Source organism: Homalodisca vitripennis, chromosome 6 (assembly GCF_021130785.1).
Source record: "Homalodisca vitripennis isolate AUS2020 chromosome 6, UT_GWSS_2.1, whole genome shotgun sequence".
Taxonomy (NCBI): Eukaryota; Metazoa; Arthropoda; class Insecta; order Hemiptera; family Cicadellidae; genus Homalodisca; species Homalodisca vitripennis.
The window spans coordinates 156,177,371-156,202,564 of record NC_060212.1 but is presented as its reverse complement, the minus strand read 5'-3'; the positions used below and the strand labels follow the sequence as shown (position 1 = coordinate 156,202,564).

The 25,194-nt window shown below is 33.2% G+C and overlaps 1 protein-coding gene across 1 annotated transcript in view; it reads left to right on the top strand.

Annotated features, from left to right (window-relative positions):
* Positions 1-25,194, top strand: part of LOC124365041 (hydrocephalus-inducing protein-like) — a 213,041-nt gene that overhangs the window by 23,812 nt on the left and 164,035 nt on the right. The window contains exons 9-17 of the mRNA XM_046820939.1: positions 2,118-2,359; positions 5,241-5,351; positions 6,111-6,194; positions 7,575-7,759; positions 10,276-10,511; positions 14,929-15,123; positions 15,528-15,692; positions 17,216-17,380; positions 22,545-22,754. Of these exons, the coding sequence (XP_046676895.1) occupies positions 2,118-2,359; positions 5,241-5,351; positions 6,111-6,194; positions 7,575-7,759; positions 10,276-10,511; positions 14,929-15,123; positions 15,528-15,692; positions 17,216-17,380; positions 22,545-22,754 (1,593 nt within the window). The remainder of the gene's footprint in view (positions 1-2,117; positions 2,360-5,240; positions 5,352-6,110; positions 6,195-7,574; positions 7,760-10,275; positions 10,512-14,928; positions 15,124-15,527; positions 15,693-17,215; positions 17,381-22,544; positions 22,755-25,194) is intronic.

Genomic DNA, 25,194 nt, shown 5'->3' with positions numbered 1-25,194 from the left:
TATATAAAAGCATATATATATAATAATAAAAAATAAATAAAAAACATGGAGAAGCAAAGAAAACTTTTCTTTGGGAGGTAAAGAGTGGATTACTCAAATTCCCATTGAATCATTTGATACTAGATAATTAAAATAAAAGAAACTGATATTGAGTGGGTAAGGTTTTGTAAGGAACGATGCCACTCACTGACATGGGTTTTTTCCACTCACACCCACACAGCAAGATATGGACATTGCCAAAGAAGTAGCCAGCGAGGGGATCCAAGGGGTCCGGGCCCTCCCCAAATTTGTAATGTTTTAAATTACTTTTTTAGTAAACGAATGTTATTATTTTAATAATTCAGCTTTAATTACATGTAACTGCTTAAAGATCATTCTCACCAAAGAAACGGGTTAAGAACTTTTTACAGAACAAAACGGGGCCTTACTCTCTGACCACTACAGGAAAATATCAGTTGTCTGAACCCCCCACAAATTTTTTCCTGGCTACATTCTTGGATGTCACATCCTCCATAGAGGCCTTCACATGGTCGACTTGGTGTCCATCGGCAGACAGGCATTTGGAGACACAGCCAACATTACAGACACTTTACAACAGTCACTGGCATCGGGGGAAAACAAGTGGATAAAAAGGAACCCACATCTGTCCAGGGCCAAATGAAAGTCCACAAAATCTAATGAATTTTTTAAGAGGGACTTTCGAGATGCCTCTTATCTTGTTACTTTCATTGTGTAATCACATGATATGTGAAACTATTGAGAAATCCACCACATGCTGAGATAAAGAGCGACAGCCAGACGAGCTTACATTTCAAACTACTGGAAACCACTACCCTGAGATATAAAGAGAGAATGAAAGACCCTTGTCCTAGGTCACATCATGAATAACTGCTGCTGGGCAGCATACAGGGAACGCTATACCAACCAATCAGGTGATCACGTGATTTAGGTGTCTCTGCCAATGTGGAGCAATCACCTGATTTTACACTTGGTCCATAGTGCAACTCAATCCAGCATATTGAGTTAGTTTGAGATTATTTAGTTAGAAAACACAAATATAAACTAAATTATTCCAAACAATGAAGTTAGTATCTTATGCTAAATAAAACATAGTTGTAAATATTATACACCCAGAATGGTTTGGTTCAAATTGCTATCTCTGAAACACTGGTACATGTTATTGCTAGAAACTCTGATGCAACTTATAACTGTTCTGTCACACAAGGTGATCTTTGATGTGATATCTCTTTTGGGAATGAGGCATTTTCATTTATGGTTGATTGGTTCAAGTACTCTGAGAAAATTTGTATACGATGTAGAGTTGAAAAGATCCTAAAATTGTTAATCTTAGAAATCCACTGAATTTCTTGTCCTGTGGTTGGCAGAACTTCTATAAAGTGACAGAAAATAAAGGAAAGAGTAGCAGATGACTCAGTGTTTTTAGCAAATGTTACTAGATGAAGTTATTGTTTGATATGTGCACATGTACCATGGGAATATATACAAGCATTCCATTTCCTTGCATTTATAACCGTGGTCTTGAAATTCTAATTTTTCCATTTTTTTAAGGATACTCCAAAATGATAACATATGAGTTTTTAAATGATGTATTTATTTTCATTGCAAAAAGGTTCCAGTTTAAAGTGAGAATATTCCTCAATGCTGTCAAATTTTAAATGTAACCTTCATTTTATAAACTTTGATGAACATTTCCTGAAAATTTTATTTTAATAATTGAAATTTTTTACTAGGTAACTAAAAGTGTGCATTAAAGTAAATACATTTATTTTTGTATAAGAATTGATATTTCTACAACGAAAATAATAAATTGCTTTCTTTTACTGTTATATTTGTAATAAATAAATTCCTTACTATCTACAATCTATTGTGTTTTTACTCTACTACCTGTTTATCTGGATATTCATTTATCCACATCATTTCTGGTCCTAATTAATCTGTATAAATTATTTTGTACTGTACTAAAGATATGTCATGCATTTTGTATCCGTGCATACAAGTACATTTTTATGGAACAAAGCAACCAAGTGATCTTAATTCTCCAAACCAAACTTTAAAATTAAGACAGAGGTGAGACAGGAAATTTAAACACTGTTCAGGAGGGAAAGCACCAGGCCAAGTGGAGTGTGATGCCAAGCACAGGCCATCTGCATGCCGGAGAGACTAAGACAATCAGTGTGACGGTGACGGTGCTTGACCCTAGCACAGTGTCAGCCTCTCTGCTGGTACACGTGGAGCATAGTCGAGTGATCAACATCGGCCTCTTTGCCTCTGCATCAGGCTGCGGAATCCTAACGGAGCCCAAAATTTTCCCTGAGATAGACCTCGGGTATTTGTTCAGGTAAATATTATGTGATCCGTCTTTATTCCTTTTCTTCATTTTTTACCATCTCGAAACCAGGTGATAAACTCAAGAGGCTGTGTCTACATTACATACTGCTCCAGATGGTGAGGGGGGGGGGGGGGGCTTTTCAGCAGCGTTACGCACCGTTACAGGGGAGAGTTGGGAGTTCGACACAGAGGTACATGAAGTACTATTAAACCTCAGTCATTAATTGCTTGAATACATTCTCAAAATATGCCTGGATCTCCTCGAAGATTTTAAAGTTAACATTATGTTTCCCCCTCGATAAAAGCAAACAGAAAGATGTCTGAATTGTTTGAAGAAGATAAAACTTTGTGAAATATTGCGGGTAAACATTTGCTTTATTTTAAATTCACTCAGCGGTCCTTTATGTTACGAGGGTCGTCCAGAAAGTAAAGAACGATTGCGCATCACGGGCGGCGCAGTTCACCCACCACCGCGGTAGATAGCTTGTTCGTTAGCCACACCTTCTGCCTCAGTGTGAGCTGAGTAGCGGTACCGTGAGGTCACGTTTGCGTCTCCTGTGAAAGTTTAAAATGGCGGCGTTAATTGAAAATCCCGCCAAGTGTGAACTGCGTAGTGTGATACGGTTTCTGAATGCACAGAATGTTCGACCTATTGAAATTTATAGGCAAATTAAGGCAGTTTACGGTGACAAAGCTCCAGTCAATGGAATGGCATCACTCGAATTCACCAACAAAAAACAGGAAAGAAAAACCAAATTTGAACACCAGGAAATTGATGGCAACAGTTTTTTGGGACCGAAAAGGCCTAATCCATGTGGAGTTCATGCCGAGAGGCGAAACAATCAACTCAGAGGCCTACACCGAGACCTTGCATCGGCTTCGCCGCGCTATTCAGAACAAACGACGCGGAATGCTGTCGTCGAAAGTGGTGCTGATCCACGACAATGCTCGGCCTCATTGCAGTGCACGAACCAAAGCAGAACTCAATTCTTTCAAATGGCAAATCTTCGGACACCCTCCGTATAGTCCAGATCTGGCTCCGAGTGACTATCACTTGTTTCCAAAGTTGAAAGTGTTTTTAGGCGGAAAAAACTTTTTGGGTGACGAAGACCTCAAAGAAGGAGTAAAAATGTGGCTTCATTCCTTGGCGGCAGAACAGTATAACGTCGGTATAGAAAAACTGGTGCCACGCTACAACAAGTGCCTTGACAGTTCCGGCGATTTTGTAGAAAAATAGAGTAAGTTTATAAGTATTTATAAATAAATTTTCATGCTCTTATCTTTTGTTTTTATTGACTTATAACAAAACGTTCTTTACTTTCTGGACGACCCTCGTAGGAGCCACTGGTGCAACAAGCGAACAATCTACCAGTCAAGTACATTGCAATGCATTACAGTTTATGTAACAGTATACAGTGATGTTGTGCTGAGAGATGGTAGTGATTGTCTTACTGTGTTATTGGTTTAATGTAGATTTTAGTGAAAATGCCTAAAAAGGTAGGCAGGGAAAAACTGTTTCAATCGTTGATTCTAAATTACAAAATAGTACATAAGTACTACAAAGAAACAGCAAACAGTTTAAAATTACGTTCTGCAGTTTTGGAATGCTAGTTTTATATTAATGAATCACGATTTACTTTTGAGTTAAACATTTTCTTTATCATATTTACAATTTTTAGCATAATATACGTTAAAGAGGGAGGTGTTGGTGGCAGTGTTACGTAATTATTTAGGGGGTTTAGTGTTACAAGTCAGTTACAAGAGGGCTAGGGGGGTCTGAAAAATCCGATTTTAACGTACTTAATTAACCTGTTGACGAGTGCGCACGGCATTTGCCGTGCCCCTATGACGGTCCATACTGAGTGACTCATTGACCAGTGACAGACTGTTAGGGAGTAAAACAAAAAAACTTTTAAATGTTAATAAACTTGTTTATTATAGTTTAAATGTATATAAAAATACATTGTAGATTGTTAAAAGCAATATCCTCGTTTTAAAACTTTGCTAATATGTGATACTGCTCAAAACAAGGATATATACAAAGGGCGACCTCACATGTTGAAAATTCATAGCTGGTTTCTTTTCTTCTTTGTCCAGTTCGAGTAGTGTGTTTGCATGCAGACATAGCACTGCCTGAGTAATTTTCGCTTCTTTGGGTTATTCTGGGGGAGTGGCCTTATAAAATGATGACCTTGGAGGCGTAGCGGGTCTTGTGTCCCGCCTCCGTAAAATAGTGTTTTAAGTTATCACCAGGTGGCATCACAATACAGGACTAGCAACACTGTACAGAGACACTATTAGGAACAACTGAAAAGTTCCAAAAATCTTTGCTAGACGTCACAGTAAGTCAGTGAGAACGAATTGACAGTCATTAGTCTGCAACGGAAAATGCCGTGCCTCCTCATACGGAACCAAACGGCAAATGCCGTGCGCACTCATTTGGGTATGTTTTGCTGCACTCGTCAACAGGTTAAGGGATGGCCCACAAGCGAGTATTCATTCACATGAATCTTTCTAAATTACAGATAGTGCTTAGTTAATTTTCAGTTTGATCAGTTCACATATGAAAGAAGTCTACTGTGACAGAAACGTAACACATCGACTAGCAAGTGACAGTCGTTTAATGTTGCCACACACACACACCACACACAATACTATTGTTAACTTTGGTAGTGATTATGTTAATTTGTTTAGTACTGTAAACAAACAAAAACTGTATGATCTGAGGTAAGGAGAGCATTTAAGTTGAAGTTATAAATGGACTAACTTATTTAGTTGCAGGATAAAAATGTTTCAATGCCTCATGCATTAAAGAAGGACTCTGAAAAGAGTAAAACGTTAAAGAGTACTTTTCATTGTATGTGTGGGTGTGTATTTCTTTATATTTTCAGCCGAAGACTGTATCAGTTCACTATAAAACTTCATAATCCAGGAACCAGACATCACATGATACATTTCATTCCCGACAGACTGAGTATTAGATCTGGATCTGTTCCTGTACTGTAAGTTTACCTCTTTGTGTTTTTATTTTAACAGCATTTATTAATAGAACTTAGATTCATGTAACTTGTACTAATGAAGAAGACATTTCACATTTTCATTAATCATTATTATATACAATGTTTGTAATATGAGCATTATCAAGAAATAATTATTCTATGTGTATGTTCATTCACAAAAGAGTAACATATTTGAAAGTATTATTTACTTTTAAATATTTGCAAATGAAAAAAATACTGTTCCATGGAACTTTGTGCTTTACTCTATCAGTTAATAGAATGTTATTGGGGGATTTTCTTTTTACACCAGAACGCATTTTTTTTAATCAGTGTTATTCCTAGCCAATGGCAAAGGTTTTCAATCACATGTTTTCATTGCTCATTAATTCATATGATTCATTTTTTAATTGTGCTATAATTTTTAATAAAATGAATAGCATTAAGAACAAATTAAATTTTTTTGTAATTAAAAACATATTGCAATATCAACTGAAATTAAAAAGTCCTTCTTTATCAGTGGATTCAAATTTAATACCTTGTAAAATTATAGCGATAGTTTTGTTGAAGTATAAAGCAACACATAGATTATTATAATTTATGTAAAATGCATTCGTATAAAATGCTTTCATCACCTTCATATACCTTATTAAATTTTAATATACAAAGTTAATATAGTAATGTATACAATACACATTACAGTCACAAATACTAATTCATTGTGTTTATATTTATCTTACACAATGAATACATATTTGTTTGCAGGAGTTTGTTCAGGTTCGTACCTTACAAATTCGATCTGGAAGGTGGCCAAAGTACAGAGATAATATTGGAAGGTCAAAGCAACAGGTAAAATCAGTTTCTTTGATTATAAAGGTTTTTGAAACTTTCAATAAATTAATTATATGAGATTTGATTATTAATAATACTGATAATAATTTGATCTAACTACATGTGTCAAATCATATCACCCACTCAATCAAATAAAGACTTTCATGAATGCACTACTTTTTTATAGTTGTTACTTTATTATTAATGAATGCTTCAAATAATATTGATGATTATAATTGTTGCCAATCAAAATAAGAGTGATTAGCCATGGGATGTGAAGGTTATACAATATTATAACCTGGCATCAGGAAAGGCTAATCTGAGAAGGCCTTCTTTATAACCTTAAACAACATTTCAGATGCAAGAAATTGGTGGGTAGTTTTTTTGGTGGGTAGAAACAGTATGGTTTTTTTCGGTGTACCATACTGTAATTTACCCCTAAAGTTGAATCTGATAAGAGCTACTCTAATTTGCTCTAAACTTCCTTCTGTTTTAATCGCTACAAACAATGAAATTAGTTGGAAGACATCTGATAACCTAAATAATATTTCACATTGATGGCTAAGTTAAATTCCAATGACATAACATATGGTATAAAAGTGATAAAAATATGATAATTTATATCTTATAAAATGCATTATTTATTAGTTAAAATAAGGCAATCAGTATAATTATGATAACTACTGTAATATGTATGATTTTATAACATCATTGTGAATTAGTGTTTAGGTTCAGAAGTTTTCTCCTGTTATTTGAGCAAAATCAGTATGATTTTGAATCATACTACAGTTTTTATATCCTGAAAGTTCTTGTATTACTAACTAAATCATTTACATAGCTATAATAATTGTTTTGTTAATTCAAAATATAGTTGAACGTTGTTTGCTGATTAATTCAAATATGTAGTTCTATTTTACAACATAAGAAATAGACCCTCTTTAAATTTGCTCTTGATTACATTTTCAACAACTCAAAATAGATATAAATTGACCCATATACACATTTCATCTATAACAAGTTGTTACGACTTAATTGGAGTGACAGATTTGTACTTTATTATTTATATAAATATTTTTTATGTTTATAACAATATTGATAATTTTATTTTGCGCTGTGGGAGGGGAAAAATCAGATCTCATTCATATTTTATATATGTGCTGTATGTAATAGTTACTTTACTTGAGTAGCCTATTAGTTTATATAAGTCATCAAGGAAGGTGGAGTTGACATGTCCAAAATAAATGTTAAATAAATGTACATGTTGTAAATAAATGAGTGATTAATGATGGCTATGACTGTTTCTGTACTATATGCTAAATGTGATAAATATTTTATTTCATCCTATATAACGCCTTTATTTTTTTATAATTTAACTGCAGTTATTTGGGAATTTTTCAGAGAATTTGAGGTGTCAGAATCTTTTGTATGCTGGGCAATAATTAACAAAAGAGGCATCAAACAAAACCTTGGCAGTATTCAAATAAAAGCTAACTTCATAATGCCGATGATAGAATTGTCCGAGAGGTCCTTGGAATTTGAAATCAACATCGGTCCCCATAGTAGCCAAGGTCAAACAGACACGAGTGAGTGTTATTTAAATATTTTGTGAGCCTTTAGTTATATCAGTTAATTTTTAATTGAGACATTTTTGCCTGAAGTGTTTTAGAATTTGAAACATATATGTGTTAAAGTTCCAGTTTTGACTGAAACTGTTGACGTGGTGGTAATGTAGTTCATTTATTTGGGAATCAAAATTTGAGGATATTTTGAGGCTAGAATGTATAGGAATTGATGTTTCCCTGCACCAAAATATGAGACACATCAATGCAAGCCTGGATGTTTGGGCAGTTACCACACTGTCAACCAATTCACTCTCAGTATTAGCCGACACGATGATGTCTCCCCTTGTTCTGGTTGTTTACATTTGTTTTGTTCTTCAGCGTTCAATTATTCTGCATGTTTTATTTGATTTAAAATGTTTTGTTCGATTGTTGAATTCAGTCTGCTTTCCCATAACACTGAGTCGCTGTGGTCAGCTATTATTCTTCCCTTACAGTTGGCAACACCGCACCACAACGCAGGCTTGCATTGATATGTCTCGTACTATAACACGTCCATTGATATGGGCCTTGTATCACATCCAATTATATAAAACCTTGTGAAGGCATCAACATCTTGTAAAGATGTCCTGGGCATCAAGGGGTTGGTGAGAGGGTGGAGTTTGGCACTGAGGGTTGGATTTAAGTGTTCTACTATTATAGTATATGTTTTTATTGCTGAATAAGTAAATTCAATAACGGCAAATCCTCAAAATACAGAAAAAATTCATTACAAGAGTGTTAAGTAAGAGAAGAAATGATTCAGTGAGGAACCATTTTAAATAGTTGAAAACTCGAAACACTGTACTTATGGCAGTTATATTATGGACAGCATAAGGAGTACTAAATATTAAATCTCAGACAAAAAATATGAATACTAAACTTTCATAATATAATGATACCCCAGAAATAATGATTTACTCTTGTGATACTCAGAATAGAGGAAACAGACCATCCCAAGAAACAGACTGGACTTTTAAATAAAAAATTACACATATTACATGTATGGGTCCAAAATGTATAAACTTTGTCCATTATTAATCAAACAAGAAGATTAACAAATAATATTTTATAAATAAAGTAAAAGAATATTTTATAGACAAAGCTTCATGTTTACTATATTAACGTTTTAATAAACATAATCATCAATAAAGTAAATTTATATGCTATTATTCATTTACATATTAAAAATCAGTAGTGAATAGTAATGAAATAATGTGTTTTATAATGATGCGTTCTAATTTTATCATGTATCTTTTTTTACGTATTGTGTAATTTGTAAACTGAATATTATTAAGAATGGCACAATATCTTTATTGCCAAAAATCTCAGATACGATTTCTGATAAAATTATATATTCTCATTCAAACAAGTGAGTAAACAACAGAATTTAAATTAAATATGTAAACATTTCTTACTGCATTATTGAGCTATTTATATTGACACTATTTCAATGCTATGATGTAACTAAAGTAAATAAAGATGGTTTGACTTTGACTTATTGCCAAGATCCTTTTTCTTATAAACTCTAATTCACTCTAATTATATATAATTTTACTAGTAAAACATGACTGCTTATTTATTTGTCACTATGTGTCCTGAAGGTTTTGATTTTGTAAAAACATAATCTTCTGGATTCTAGTTAATAAAATATATTTCCTAGAATAAAAAGAATTCATTGCTACACAATCTAACTGAAAATGTGAAAACTACAATGATGTGAGTAACACAATTGCTTGTAGTTATTATAGGTTCAAATAAAATATTTATGTTTTTCTCTCAAAATGAGAATATTAAATTATTTTAATATAGTGTTAATAACATTGTAAATGAAAACACTATGAAGCTGTAATGTGTTTTGAATATTTATTTGTCCATGGATACTTATTGAAAAATATAACAAGTTTATAAGGGCAGTTTATTATCTTAACAACGTATTTTTCATTTTTTTAAACATATTACTAGAAAATGTTAAGTAAATAAGAAACAATTTTCTACACAATTTATTAGGTGTAAAAGCAAAGGAGTATTTTATGACAAGTAATAAATAATAAATTGTGTATTTTATTGTAATGAATAATAATATGGACAATATCCAAAATACATGATTTTGTTTACCAGTGCTATAACTAAAGGAGGGGATGAGGCGAATAGAACCTCCTCAAAATGCTCAAAAATTAAAAAAAAAATATATGTTCAATCAATTTAACTTATTTGAAGTATAGCAGTAAATATTTTACTTTAAATTACCTATATAATTTTATTAACTGTATATTTCTTCAGATATATTCAAGGAGGTGATTCCATACCTCTTTGGTGTGGTGTGCTTTACAACCAAATTCATCTCCTCCCAAAAGCAAGTTCTAGTTACGTCATTACTATGTGCATGGTTAAGTGGTAATATGATTCCCAAAGCTTACACAGTTGTTCCACAACATTAAAGACACATAATCAGTTGATGGTTTTTTTACACTATACTGATATAAATTCTGTTTTATCAGGAACAATGGCCTTAAAAAATATTTCCAACTTACCAGTCACAGTGGTATTAGAGCTGGCACATCCATTTTTGATTTCGGAAAGCGAAACTTCCAGATCTACAGAAAACATTCTGAGCCTGAACCCTTACACTGAGAGAGAAGTGGCAGTCGGATTTTGGCCTCCTGTACAGTGTAGTCTACAGTCCACCACTTACCACAGTGCCTTGCAAATCAGTTATAAGGAGCATCCACAGAGGGTGATACTCAACAATATATTACACATTTTGTAGATTAAAACCCTAAGTCAGCTAAGAACATCAGTACTTGATCTGTTGTATTTAACCCTTTGGAAGGGGGAGCGTCGAGGTTCAGGTTAAAGCTGTCAACATCCGATTATCAACGACTTGGAAAAAAATATTTTTATCTTTATTTATAATTTTGTGTAGTTTGTAGTAAATAAGGACTACTACCTTTATCAATTTTAAAGTTGGTATCACTAATGACCTAGACACAGCTGTAGTGTCGTTAGTTCAGGTGTAGTGGGTACGGCGGTTATCGCAAGATAACCAGATCAAGCAACGCCGAGCGTGGCTGCTGTTTGGACAGGTGACCGCTGAGCGATCCTGTCCTTGCAAGCGGCCCGCCTGCCCGGCCATTGGTGGTGGTTCGGAAGTCACCTTTAAGCCGTTGGTCCCCAGGTTAAGTGTTAGAGAGGGCTTCTTAGCCCTAACTTCGCCTGGTAAAATAAGACATTCTTTACTTTACTTTACTTTACTTTCACAGCTGTTTGTTTTTTATTTATTTTACTCAGATACTTGGCGGTTAGTACCAGCCTTTCAGGTGCTGGTGCCCAAAGGTTTAATAAAGCCCTCCTCCAGCGGATCAATTTCTGCCTAGTAAGCAAAACATTTTGACCAATATTGGTTTTTATTGGCCAAAAACTGATTTGGCTGCCATAAAAATACTAAAATCCAGTTGTTGATCAATAGTGGAGCCAAGTACAAAATTTATACCCAGAAATCTTTATAAGGTTAAGTAAAACAAAACTACAGAATCAGATGATATTATTATAGTACAAGGCATATCATTGCAAGCCTAGCCGTTTAGATTTAATATTTATTAATAATGTAAAGAATTCCCAATTAATAATTTTAATACTATTGTTATTGCATGATACTAATATTCTCTACCCATGATAGTTACACTCTTCTTTGACGTAATATTACGTTCAAAGCAAATGTGTAAAAGTATGTTTCTGATGTAATATTAGACATTGCTATATTGTTCCTGTTTTATTCTCTTGTTTACCGTAATATCGCACAAGAAGCGTTTCTTTGACAACCGTGTGTCATGCAATTAATTCTGGTGTTTTCTTCTAGATGTCAGCACTTCCTTGGCCCTCTGTAATGAGTGTTTGCACCTTGGTGAGGTCACTGTAGTCACATAGTGCAGAATGCTACCACAGTGTTGCTGTTGCATGTTACCCGCCCTGGAGTATTTTATGGTTTTATTTCTAGTGTTTTTGTACCTTGGAAATATCCAACACACAAAATGACGATTGGCTTTGTTTGAATTTAAACAAAGCCAATTAAAACCAAAAAAATGTTTTGGCTACAATAGCTGAAGAGAACAAAAACTAAAATAAAGACACTAAGAATAACTAGTTTGCAAATATAAAGGTATATATCTAAACTCCAAAACCTGTCTCTATAAAAAAAATAGCAAAACAACATAATTTTAGATACAAAAAAATGTGTTAAGGCAATATATCTCAGGCATAAGTGCATTAAACAACAGTTTATTTGCCACAACCCAGGCTTGCAATGATATGACGAACTATAGAACTTTTAAGGAGGTTTTTTTGGACTACTATTGAACTTACAATCCGTGAAAACCTGGTTGCATAGTAGCTCTAAACCAAGATTTTCCAGAGTCCTAAATCGAAATAGTTCGGAACGATTTATCACTAAGTTTTACCAAATTGAATTTTATTTTAAAGATTTTCTGGTGTGAGCTGAAGACTTCATAGATCAAAACAGAAACCATTCTAAAGACTTTCAGGTTCATCACAGCCACTAATCTTTTTTCTAGATGCTTGATGATCAATGTGTTCTCTACCTGTGTAATCCTGTCATAGTCATGCACAAAATATGTGCCATGTCTTAATCCCTAAATTAAATGACAGAAGAGTATGTCTCTATTCAATCAAACCTTGGTGGGTTACACTGTTTTAAGTACTTAAAGTATGAGAGCATTTCTGTGAAACTTTAGGGTTAATATTAATAACTATTGCAGAAAGCGTGATAGATTTTTAACCTTTACAACTTCTTATCAATGTATGGAATGGCATGGTAATAATATCCTGTATTGATAAGATGTAATTATTTAAAATATTTTATGTGGGCAGACTTAAATTAAACTATTGGTAAATTTATACTGTAATGTTTTTCTTGATTTAATTTTGTTCATGGACATTATTTCACATATGCACCAGGAAACTCTGCTTTGATACTTTATTTTTTATGTGTCCCCTAACTCTTCAGTATTATTGTCATTCAGGCATACAAGCCAAGGCAAATTTTCTTGCTCATGTGGAAAAAACTCAAGTATAATTTTTTTTGGGGTAATCAACATATGGGTATAAAAACCAAGTGTTATGGATCTGCATTTAACCCTCCATCGGGCGCTAAACGGAGTTTTCCTCCGTGTATGTTTTATTATTAAAAATAGTACTACTTTTCTGATGTCGGCAGTCGTTTCCCGCAGTGTACTTCACGAGCATCTTTCGGGGAAACGAAACAATACCCTCCCGCTTTTATTTATCAAAATGTGTCAGTATGAGGTCTACTTCCGTGCGTGACTGGACGATTCCTCCGTGAGCGCCCGATGGTGTGTTTGTAGTGCTTGGACGAAATCTCCGTGAGCGCCTTATTGTGTTTAGTTTTTATGTTGTAATAATCCGTGTGCGCCTAAATGTGTGACCTGTGATGGTTTCTTTTTAAATTATACCATATATTTTATTTGAATTTTTTGAAATGGAGAATGAAGACGAGAGACTTGTCAGTACAATACCAGTGTGCTAGGGAACATTTTAGTAATGATTATGGAGTGAACATTGCCGTTATAAGAACCAGAAGGAAAATTTTTTGAAATTTTGTGCAGTGTGTAAAAAAATTTTTAGTAAAGAATAAATTTTTATTTCAGAGCAATAATTGACATTACAATTGTATAATATCTCAAGAGTTGAAGTAAGTTGTTTTGTAAGAAGTTAAAAACTAAGTTAATTTCCATACATATTTAAAGTAGGTTAAACATTTTTACAATTAATTGCATTATTCCTTAAAATTAATCATGTTGTTACTATACAATAACATTTTTTAAGATTTTGAATTTCTTATTTCGAAAATTCATTACATAAAAGTGTAATTTTTATTATATTTCTAAAAATGAATATATTACATTGTAATTAAATCAGTATGAATATTTAAACAAATAAAAACAGTTTAAACGACTATGATATCCATTATTCGCCAACCTGGAGGAAACCTCCGTGAGCGCCTGATGGTGTTTCTAATTTTAAGCGCCCGATGGAGGGTTAAGTAGTGTTGAACGGATGTGTACCTTTATCCCCACATTGGTTGCAGCATATGTTGTAGTTCTGTCTTTATTGTGTTGCTAATTTCCCCCACGTTGGTGGTACCATATAAGGTTGATCAAATTATTGTTGGTTCAAATTTATTGTAGAAAACTGCCACACCTGTTGCACACCATATATAGAAGTTTGGGTTATGTAGTTTATTTAATTTAATTGTGTGAATAGTAAAATAAATTTTCAATTAAGGTTGACATGAAAATATTGAACAACATTACATGTCGTCGTTCAATTCACCTGTGACGTTAAGACAACTGGAACACGGGATCATTAAAATGTTCTTTAAAACCAATGTTATTGATTCCTTAATAATTTCTATAAAAGTATAAATAAATAATTAATTAAAATTCATAACTAAAACTTAATAAATAAACATAACACATACAAACTAAGTATAAATAGTAGATAAAAATTATAAATTAAAATAATTAAAAATCAGGGTCTACATTCTACAAGTAAGAGAGAAGGCCGAGATCTCCACAACAACCATTGGGGTTACAAAATGGGGCTCACATACTGGAAATCAACTGAGGTCGTTAGCTCTTCAGCCTCCAACCTAGACCAATATGTTTAAATAGGATGAAAACATTACATCTGTTTTTGCTTTATCAGCTGTTTATGATTCATGTCAATTTCCGTGTACCGATCCTGGTGCAAACCATTTGAATTTGAATTTGACCGATGTTGTTCTGTTACACAAGATATGTACATTATTTGAAGAGTTTTAAGGCAAGTAAAAGTGTTAATAATAGTTTTATTATTTGAATATGTCTTGATTAAATGTTTTAATGTTTATCAAATATAACAGTTAGTAAAGGTTTTTCTGATGAAAATCTAGAATATTTTACTACAAAATTCTACAATAGATACTCTTATCATTTCCATATTGGGCTGTATTGTCTTATTTCCTACTCGTATTTAGTGATATTCCCATAAAAAAGGGTTTAAAGTAGTCTACCTGTTCTTGAAAAATATCATTTATGTAATCTTGTGAAATGACCATTTGTAAATTACATGTGCAGGACAAGGTAAATTTGAAGGGAAAGCTGAATTTTCCCAACTTGCAGTTCTCTCATCCGTCAGTGGACTTTGGCTGCATTCCACTGGACTTTCAGGATCACAGAGAGATACTCATGGTCAACCCAACACCTCTCCCAGTCACTTACAGCTTCACCTGGGATCTAGACTCTGTGGCCGTCACATACTTTGAGAAAGAGGTACATTAGAAATGCAATTGTCCAGAGCGCATCAATTACTCTGATCTGAAGATCTGGGTTATCAAAAGTACATTATGAAATTTGGTTCCATCAACTTCGAATAATTATGCCCTTACGGTAGCAATATTTAGTTTTTTAGATTGGAAAATTTTCTGAGAGTCACTTTTGAGGCATTTTAAATAGCATTATGAAATCATTAAAACACATAATTTTGTTATTAAAATCTCAAACTGTCCTTTGTACTTTTTAATTTTAACAAATTCTTTAAATCTGTGGTGTAATTTAGTTGTTTGAAAAGGCTTTCCTAACTATATTTTATCCCTTACTTGATACTATTTCCTATGACATGAAATTGTTGGCATTTCAATTATTTAAATGTTTATAAAATAATTATTTCATTTCAGAAAATTGAAGAAATAATTGGTGTTGAGCTGTCTGAACATTTAAAGTTAGATCCTTTATGTGAAAATCGTTTACTCCCAATGATGAAGTACAAAGAATTGATTACAAGGTCACTGCCTCTGATCTATGTTGAACCGGTCCCTGTTGATCCTGCAATGTTTGATAAGGTACTTATTATTACTTACAAGTATTATCTACATAAATTTAATAATGTTATGTGATTAATTGTGAGAATCACAATAAAACTGCATTTTGATTGGCACACTATTGCACATTATTGTACACTGTGTATTCACTGAACAAGGTATTTCCATAGAACGATGCCATAGGTAACGGTGCAGTGAATTTAATACAGTCTCTATGTATATTTGGCTCTCAACTACAGCCATTTTCAAGATTGCTGTCAAGTCTTTAGCATATTAGGTGATCAAGTCAAATCAAATTGTTACTACACTAAGCGCGTAGTCCTTGGAATAACCCAAACATTGTCTCTAATTCAAGTGCATGAAGAATGGGTGCAAAACTATAGAATATGACAGCAAAATGACATCCAAGTTAAAGCTTGAACATTTTTGATTTTCGGTGTGAATTTAAGATCACCAGCATCTTAAAACTGATGTCATAGCGAAACAAAGAGAATAAATTAATTGAAACTTGTAAAATTTGGCAGACATGTTAAGTTTATATAAGCTGTTAATATATCAAATATGATTTACACAATGTGACTCAATGATCAATGTGCAATGGCCTTAAGCTCAACAATTTTTTACATGTCTCCCTCACTATTGTTCACTCTCTTGGTGAAATCAATTTACAGAACAACCGTATGGTAGTCTGGCAATGTGAAAAAGTGAAAACTTTGGTTGTCACACTGGATTGAGTGGTCTATACAGATATTGAAATACTCTTTCAGAGTTTGTAAAGCTGCAGATCATGCAAATATCTGCAGTCCTTAAGGTCCTTTTGCTCACTCCGGAAGCACATCATGAGGCCAACTAATCTAAGGTATCGGCAGTTCTACAAACCGCTGGAAACAATCGATCAGGTCCTCCTGGAGAAATTCATCAGCCTTCTCTAAACTACCAAAGATGGCATACCACTCCCTTGCTATTGCAGGGCAGTCAAAGAGGTGATGCTCAACAGTTTCCTCCTGCTCGTCACACACTCTACAGAGCGCATTCTCCCGAAGGATACCGACTCTGTGAAGACGATTCCGGACAGACCAGTCGAGACTGGTCATGCCCGACCTGGCACAACTACTGAGCGGCGCCGAGGGCAACTGCAGAGTGCACAATCGGGGCACTAGCCTTGATCCTGGAGTTTTGTTAACAGCAGGGCCACCTCAAGCAAGACGCTTAACTAGCATTTGCCCGAGCCCAACCATTGGTTGGATTCGAATCCCCCATTGGTCATGAGTGGAGATCATTGGAGATCACCTGAACTAAGGTCAGCCTATTCCTTAGACCCCAATGACAGTTTGGTTTATAATTAAGTATTCATCATATTGTTACCTGTATTTGTGTTTTCCATTTCCCTCACTCACTAGTCTCGTGATGTTAGTTAAATCTGACTCGTGGGTATCAGAAAACTAAGAACTAACTAAGATTTGTTATTGTAGTGTAAAGAATGAATGCTAAATTATTTAAATTATTGATGTAAAATAATTATTAATGACTGATTCTTTTTGTAGGGTCATGAGGATGAAATGGATGAGTTTCCAGATGAAAAAGACGAAAATGATGAAATGCACAAAATTTTATTTCCTTTGATTCAGTGCTACTACAAACCAGAACATCCAACACCAGAATTCAATATTCTCCCGAAAGAAATTTCACCAGTGCCTGTAGTCTCTGAGGTATAACTGATTGCATTTACTTACTATTGTATTTTGTATTGTGCCTTGGTTTGTTTGTGGTTCTAATTCTGTAATAACAAATAATGATATCAAGAATAGTTCACACAAAGTTGGTAACTAATGAAAACAGATAAGAAAAAGTGACTTTTTATTAGCTTTCTAGCAGCTTTCTTGATAGTAGCTTTCTTTGTTGATAATCAGGTACTATAAATTGTGTTGTGTTTATAATATAATTTTTTGTAGAAAATCTAATATTGAGGTACTGTGTCAATTGAGGAATACATTTGTTTATTCATTCTCAATAAAGGAGAAATATAAAATATATTTTTTAGAAAAGCTACATTTTTTAACATTGATTGTCAATTAATAATAATTTTTGAAACCTTGAGCCCAAATTTTAACTGCACTAATTAATTGCTCTCATGAAACAAGTATAATAGTAATAACATATTGTGCTAAAAACTGTTATAAGATAAATATTTGCTGTCTATGGGAAAATATTAACCTGTGTAATAACTTGAAATTTTGAACCAATCTTTTTACACTACAGATGTACTTCTTTAAATTATAGTAACCTTAATTTTGGAGAATTGTAAAACTGGTAAAGCTCATCCAGTCATCTTGACTGAGTAACTGATCAAACATTCTTCTGAAGGTTGGCGGAACCATCTGGTGACTGAATACCAAAATTAGATTACATAAAACTTAATTTTATTCTTTTATTTCACGTGTTGCTGGGTACTTAAAAAATTTCATTTCTGTCTGTCTATCTGTGTCTGTCCGCTTAATATTTTGACAACAAACAGACTTAAAGACTTGAAATTGTGGTGAAGCATCGTTTCTATATTAGGAACATTGAGTTAAATGTAGGCGCATATCACTCCATGAGATTTGGCTAAGCATTAGTGAATATCTACACACTAATAGATATATATTTGCATTTCATCAGCTGAGTGATGTTCTAGGCATACGAGAAGTAAGATTGGCGTACTACGCGTATGTCCAATCGCTGCTGCTCTCTTTTGGAATAATTGCATGGGGTGGTGCATACAAAACAATACTTGGACCACTCAATGTTGTTCAAAAAACTATATTAAAAATAGGATTTAAAAAGCCCTGGTGATTCCCTACTGGCACTCCATACAGAGAAACTGAAATATTTACCATAAGACAACTTTACATAAAGAATCTCCTATTTTATATTTACAAAAATTCCATTAACTTCTTTTCTCCAGTTTCACATTCACATAATACCCGCTATTCCAATAGTACTGGAATTCGATCTTTCACAGTGAATAAATCGATCTCAACTACTAATTGCTCTTCCAAATTTTGTATCAAAATATTTTTTCAAATTTAAACAATACTAATATTTTTTCTGTGCCTTCATTTTTTATTTAAAAAAACACATAAATAACATAATTTTTAAAAAAACACATAAATAACATAATTTTTAATTTAAATGTATAGGAGACCGAGTCACTGATAGCCACCAACTATGGACGGTTTTGACCGCTACCTCTCCGCTACTCCCCCCCTTCGGACACACTCTGTCACATTGACTCAAGACATATATATTGGCATTGGCTGCATATAATTGGGGTTGCTGCTTTCATCGATTAAACCAAACAATAATAGTTCAAACTCATTGTTGCAATTATTGTATTTATTTGAGCAACTCAGGTCTACGCATAGGCCACATTGCCTATGTAGACCCATTTCTTTAGAGCAATCTTTCCTTAGGGTTTAAGATAAGAAATTATTATGAGAAACCTGTTTAGTTACTTTAATTTGTTCCTTTAGATTAATAATAATTATTACGTGTATCTTTTCTGTTCCTAATTCATTCATTTATTCATCTTTTATTGGACTTATGGGTAACCATAATGGCAACAGGAAAATAGCAATCTCGAGAAAGATTTCATATGAGGACTTGAAATTTTTCATGCAACTTCATTCTGATGTAGACAAAAATGAATTCTATGATGGTCCATGTATGATATTTGGCTGAGCACCATAGATGCTTGTCATATAGTAGGCTGACGCAATTTCTCTTTTGTTAGCCAGAGGATGTGCAAATTTCTTTTCCGTATGATTGTCTATCATTCATAGTCATAATCAAACCATAATATGTATATTAAAAATAATAGCGTGATTTATTTAAATGCACTATATAATACTTTCATCTTAACAATTTATCTTCAATCCTTCTTTAAATTAATTAATTGGTTTTTATATTTAAAATTCCTTAAAGGAATACAGAGACAAGTTAGTTAAATAATCCTTTATCTCTTTTTTTTATTTGAACATGTTTATTTCCACTATAAACTTTATAGGTAAATTATGTAAATATCTCAAACCTCTGTAATAAGTTTTCTTTTTATAACAACTAAGATTGTGTTGATCGATATGTCTGTTAAAACGAGTATTGGTTTAGCAGCTTTCTGAGGGATCGCAGCCAGGTAGTAGAGATAGTTCAAAACAGTGCTGGTTCTGTCCATAAATATCTATCTCCTGCCCGCTATTTGGAGGCAGGCGTACCCCAAGGGTCAGTTTTAGGTCCAATACTATTTTTAATTTTTATAAACGACTTACCCAAGCAGTTCAATTTATGTGACAAATTAATTCTCTTTGCTGATGACACCACTAGTTTGATTAAATCTGACAATAAAACTGAACTATCTCAAAAATTATATGATAACATTAGTTTGATTTTTAACTGGCTTAAAGCTAACAAACTATCCTTAAATATTTCCAAAACATCCATACTTAATTTTCACTTTATTAGAAACTTTAGAGAACAACTTGAAATAACTTTTTACCAAAGTAAACTTACTTCTACAAAAAATTGTAAATTTCTTGGTGTTACTTTAGATGACAATCTTAGATGGGAAAATCACATCAGTCAGTTAAATGGGAAACTAAATTCAGCATGTTATGCTATTCGTAAAATTAGAGACTTGACTGACTTAAGAACAGCAAAAACTATTTATTTTGGCTATTTCGAATCTGTGTTGAGATATGGAATTGTTTCCTGGGGAAGTTCACCATTTATTGAACAGGTTTTCAAAACTCAAAAGAGAGCAATCCGAATTCTAGGAAATTTGAAATTTAATCAATCATGTAGAGGACATTTTTTTAATCTTCAAATTTTAACAGTAAGAAGTATTTACATAATGGAAGTTTTAACTCAAACATATAAAAGAATACAGTCCAATCCCTTTATCTCCCATCATAACTACACAACACGTAATAGTTATTCTCTACCTGTTCCTATACACAGAACAACCCATTTTAAAACATCTTTCTCTTACAATAGTCAGCATTTTTTTAACAAATTACCTTTAGCATGGAGAGAGATTCCTACATTAAAGGCTTTCAAAAAAACTATTAAAGAATACATGCTTCAAACTGAAATTTATACTTTTGACGATTTTCGTCCGAATTCACCAGAAAATAATTAAGATGTGAAATATCATACCACCTAGTATTAGCTATATGTTACTTGTGTTGTAGTTAGTATTTTTTTAAATTGTTATTTAGTATTTAGTGTTATTATTTCTTGACGAGCCTTATAACATTGTAATGTTCTATTGGGCTAATAAATCATTTCATTTCATTTCATTTCGTATAAAGAGAGTCGTTTGGTAAGTCCATGCAAATTCCAAGAGATAACACCACTGGTTCATATTGAGGTTATGTTCATTTGGTAGAATCTCTTGGAAGAACGCACACCAAGTTTAAGCCTGATGGGTCTATTTCTTTGTGTTTGACATTTGTTAGAATTGAGGAAGTCAAGTGATTTTTCAAAAATGGACGAAGAAGAATTTTGTGTGTTTTGATAAAACATTACTTTATGAAAAGCAAAAGAGCCTCAAGAGACTTAACAGAAGCTTGATAAATATTATAGTGAATGTTCACCTTCAATAAGAACTGTTTATAAGTGGTTCTGAACGTTCTGGAAGGCCCTGTTGAGGTCATAACTCTAGAAATCATTGAAAAAATCCATGATATGGTGATTGATGATAGAAGAGTGAAGGTGCGTGAGATTAATAGTGCTGTGGGCATCTTGAGTGAACAGGTACATAATATTTTAGACCAATATTTGGACATGTGCATTGTTTCATCGCTGTTGATGAAACATGGATACACCACTACTCCTGAGATAAATCTAAGAGCAAGCTAAACAGTGGGTTGCCAAGGAGTTATCTGCACCAAGAAATGCGGAGACTTCCTTCGGCCGAGAAGGTTATGGCAACCATCTTTTGGGATGCACATGGAATAATCTTCATCGACTGTCTAGAAAAGGGTTAAAACCATTACAGGTGAGTATTATTCATTGTCATTGGATCATATGAAAATTGAGCTGGAACCAAAACGTCTACAACTGTTATGAATGAAACAATTACTGTTGATCTTAGGAAATTCTTTTATCTGTGTTGTAATTAATTTTTAATTAATTAATTGATTTGTTTTAATTGATTTTTTATTTATTTAATGTATTGTTTCTTTTAAAGATCTGGACGAACTGGAAGATTGCATTGCTCTTGTCATTTTGAAGTGTACAATGATGTGTTTTCAATGTGACAATGTATGAAAATTTGCCATATAATCTTTACCAATAAATGTGCATCATTGAGTACCAAAAAAAGTCCTTTTCCATCATGGCAATGCACCAGTTTGTGCCGGTTCCAAATCATTCCACATCCCCCCTACTCTCCAAACTTGGCTCCATCTGACTATCATTTGTTCCGTAATATGAGAAATGGCTGGCGGGAAGAACATTTAATTCAAATGATGAAGTGATAGTAGAAAAACATGGCTATTTTGCAGACTTAGACAAATCCTATTATTCAGAAGGGATCAACAAGCTAGAACAGCGTTGGACGAAGTGTATAAGCTAACAAGGAGACTATGTTGAAAAAAAGGGTGTATTAAAACAAATTTAAGCAGTTTTTATTTCTGTATGAACTTATCAAACGACCCTAGTATATGTATGTTTATTCATTTATAGTGTAGGATTAAGAAATTGTTTTACATAAATTATTAATTCAAATATAAGCAATCCATATATTGCCAAATATCATGCACAAATACCATATTAAATGTGCACTTAATTCTTATATATTCTTTTCCATTTAAAATTCTAAATGTATGTCTAAAGATATTTGACCTGACACCCACTGAGGGGGTGCTGGAGCCATTCCAGTCACAAGTCCTGAATGTGGCATTCCGGCCACCACCATTCACAGGCATTGTGGCGACTGCTGTGTGCTCGGTGCTGGGCGGCCCCATGGAGACTATCCAATTGTCCGGGCAGAGCTCCAGGCACGTGTTCTCTCTCAGCTCCACTTACATCAACTTTGGCTTCCGGGTACGAACAGTGCTGTAGTTGCACACTATGAAACAGACCCTTACTTACATTTAGGAGGTATTCGATCATGTTTTTCACCACACAATAAGAGATCTGCTAATGAGATTAAAATAGTCTTTCATATTTAGAATAGTGCATGACAGTCAGTATTTTTTTAAAATAAAAAAATGTTCCTCAAAAACAAAAATTGTCAGAAACTTCTTCATTATTGCCATTGTTGTAAAATATGAAGAAACTTCATCTGTATGTTTGAATTTTTCTGTGGGTGTTGTGAGTGCTTACTTTTTAGTGTGTTCAGAATTTTTAACAAAATAATTATCTTCAAAAGGTATCACTTTATCAGGTATCACTTTTCAGGTATCACTTTTCCGCCTACGTTTTGTGACCATTTACAAAGGTCAACTGACAATGATATAAACTAACTTTCAAAAGCTCTTGTCTTACTTGTAAATAACAAAGCTCAGAAAGATCAATAATTCTGAAACAAGTTAGTGTAGATTTTTGCACAAGATAAATGATTTTCAATTAAATCACTTTGAAAGTTAAATAAATAAAACATTTAAACCAAACTTTTAAAAATACCGTACGTTGCAGAGTATTATTTTATTATTTTCATTTTTTAATGGAGTATTAAATATTTATTTATTATTAGTAAACTGAGGAAGAGCATATAAGCTTATATCAAAAGTAGAACTTCATTGAGTCATAAAATACCAATTGATCCACAAGCTGGTAGACAATGGCTCAAGCCAGGATTGTCAAATACTACCCTCCCAATGAATCGATTACACACAACCCTTAAAAATACAGGATGCGTAACCATACAAAATCATCTTGTAAATGAATCTAAAGGAGTAAATGTGTGTTCTAAACTCTGCTGAGTTTCGAAGTATCTCGTATTTGTATGCTAATCAACCAGATGGTTAAACACAACTGTGTATCGTTCCTTTGAAAATGTTGAGTACTGGTTTTTAATTCAATAATTGTTTAATTTGCATCAGGTATAAAAGTACACCACAATCTTAAATTATAATACTAACACTCAAAAAATATAATCACTTATAATTTTAATATTTAAGGTTATATTATTGCAACTAATACACATTTTTTTACAAAATATTGAGAATGTTTTATCACTAATTTAGTTAGTTAATTAGTTATTCTGTCAGGGATGAATTTATCAATATCATACAGCTGTTTCATAATAAATTCTTCACTTAAAATTCTCCTCTTGAGGGAAAGCATTTTACAAGCATACTCGTGAACATTATTTGAGCTTGGGATCACTTATTCAGGGATGAGTAATGTGAGAAAACATTTGGAGCAGAGTGTCGTGTCTTGTCAGATGATGAACCCCTGCTGGCAAAATCTTGCAGAGATGTTCACACAATATAATCTATATTTATAAAATTATAATTCTGCATGTGTCTCTGGTATTAAATTCATATTACAAGAAAAATTGAGATCCTCAAAATTGGTTAAATATATCTTTATGAAGGACTAAAGCATGTCAGAGACTTCAAGGACTATGATAATAAAAAATGTTATCAAAAGTGAATTATTGTAGTTCAATGGCACAACCTAATGAGGTTGTGGTAGTATCTAGTCAAACAAGATTTGCTTTACAATATATAAGCAAGTTGGGTTCAAGGTTCAGAGAACGGCCGATAGGAACCGCCACATGGGGGAGGATAGATGGGCAGTCAAAGTGAAGGAGTTGCTGTCATGTTGACTGACCAAATGGATCAGCATTCAGTGTCTGAGATTTATATCTTATAATATGTAACTTGAAATTGTTAGGGTTTGGCAGGGTTGACGTTTTGGTGTAGTAAAATTTAGTAACACGTAGATGTCACTAAATTGTTGTTGATTTGTTTCAGTCTGTATCAGTCAGTTTCTGAATTAGTTAATTTTAGTTTGAGCTGTTACCCAATTAATCAGAATGAGTTAAAGCTTGCTGTGGTGGCAGGCTATGTAGATTTAATGTGGGAAATTAGTACAAACGTAGAAACCCAAATTCAAATTATCTTTAAAATTATTTTGAATAAACTGTTTAAAACATTGTAAAATACGTTCCTCTGAAGATCTATGTCTGAGTCTCAAGGTATTGAAATCACATAAGTACTAAAAACTGATTGTAAACCATTTAACCAGATGTTTAATACAGTATTACTGTTATAAGACAGTATCTTTAGGTTCTTATTATAATTACATTCATTACAGAATTCTGGAAGTTTTGTTGCATTTTTGACCAAAATCGTAGAACACAAAACCACCATACTCCAGAAAAAGGTTAAGATGGTGTCAATTAGCTTTTACACTAAATTTTATATCAACTATCCTGCAGTAGAGATCATTATATTATGATCATATGCAATATAACATGGGCTTGTACACATCAGGCTTAAAAGGGGATCGGCTTCTCCTAAAAAAAAAAATC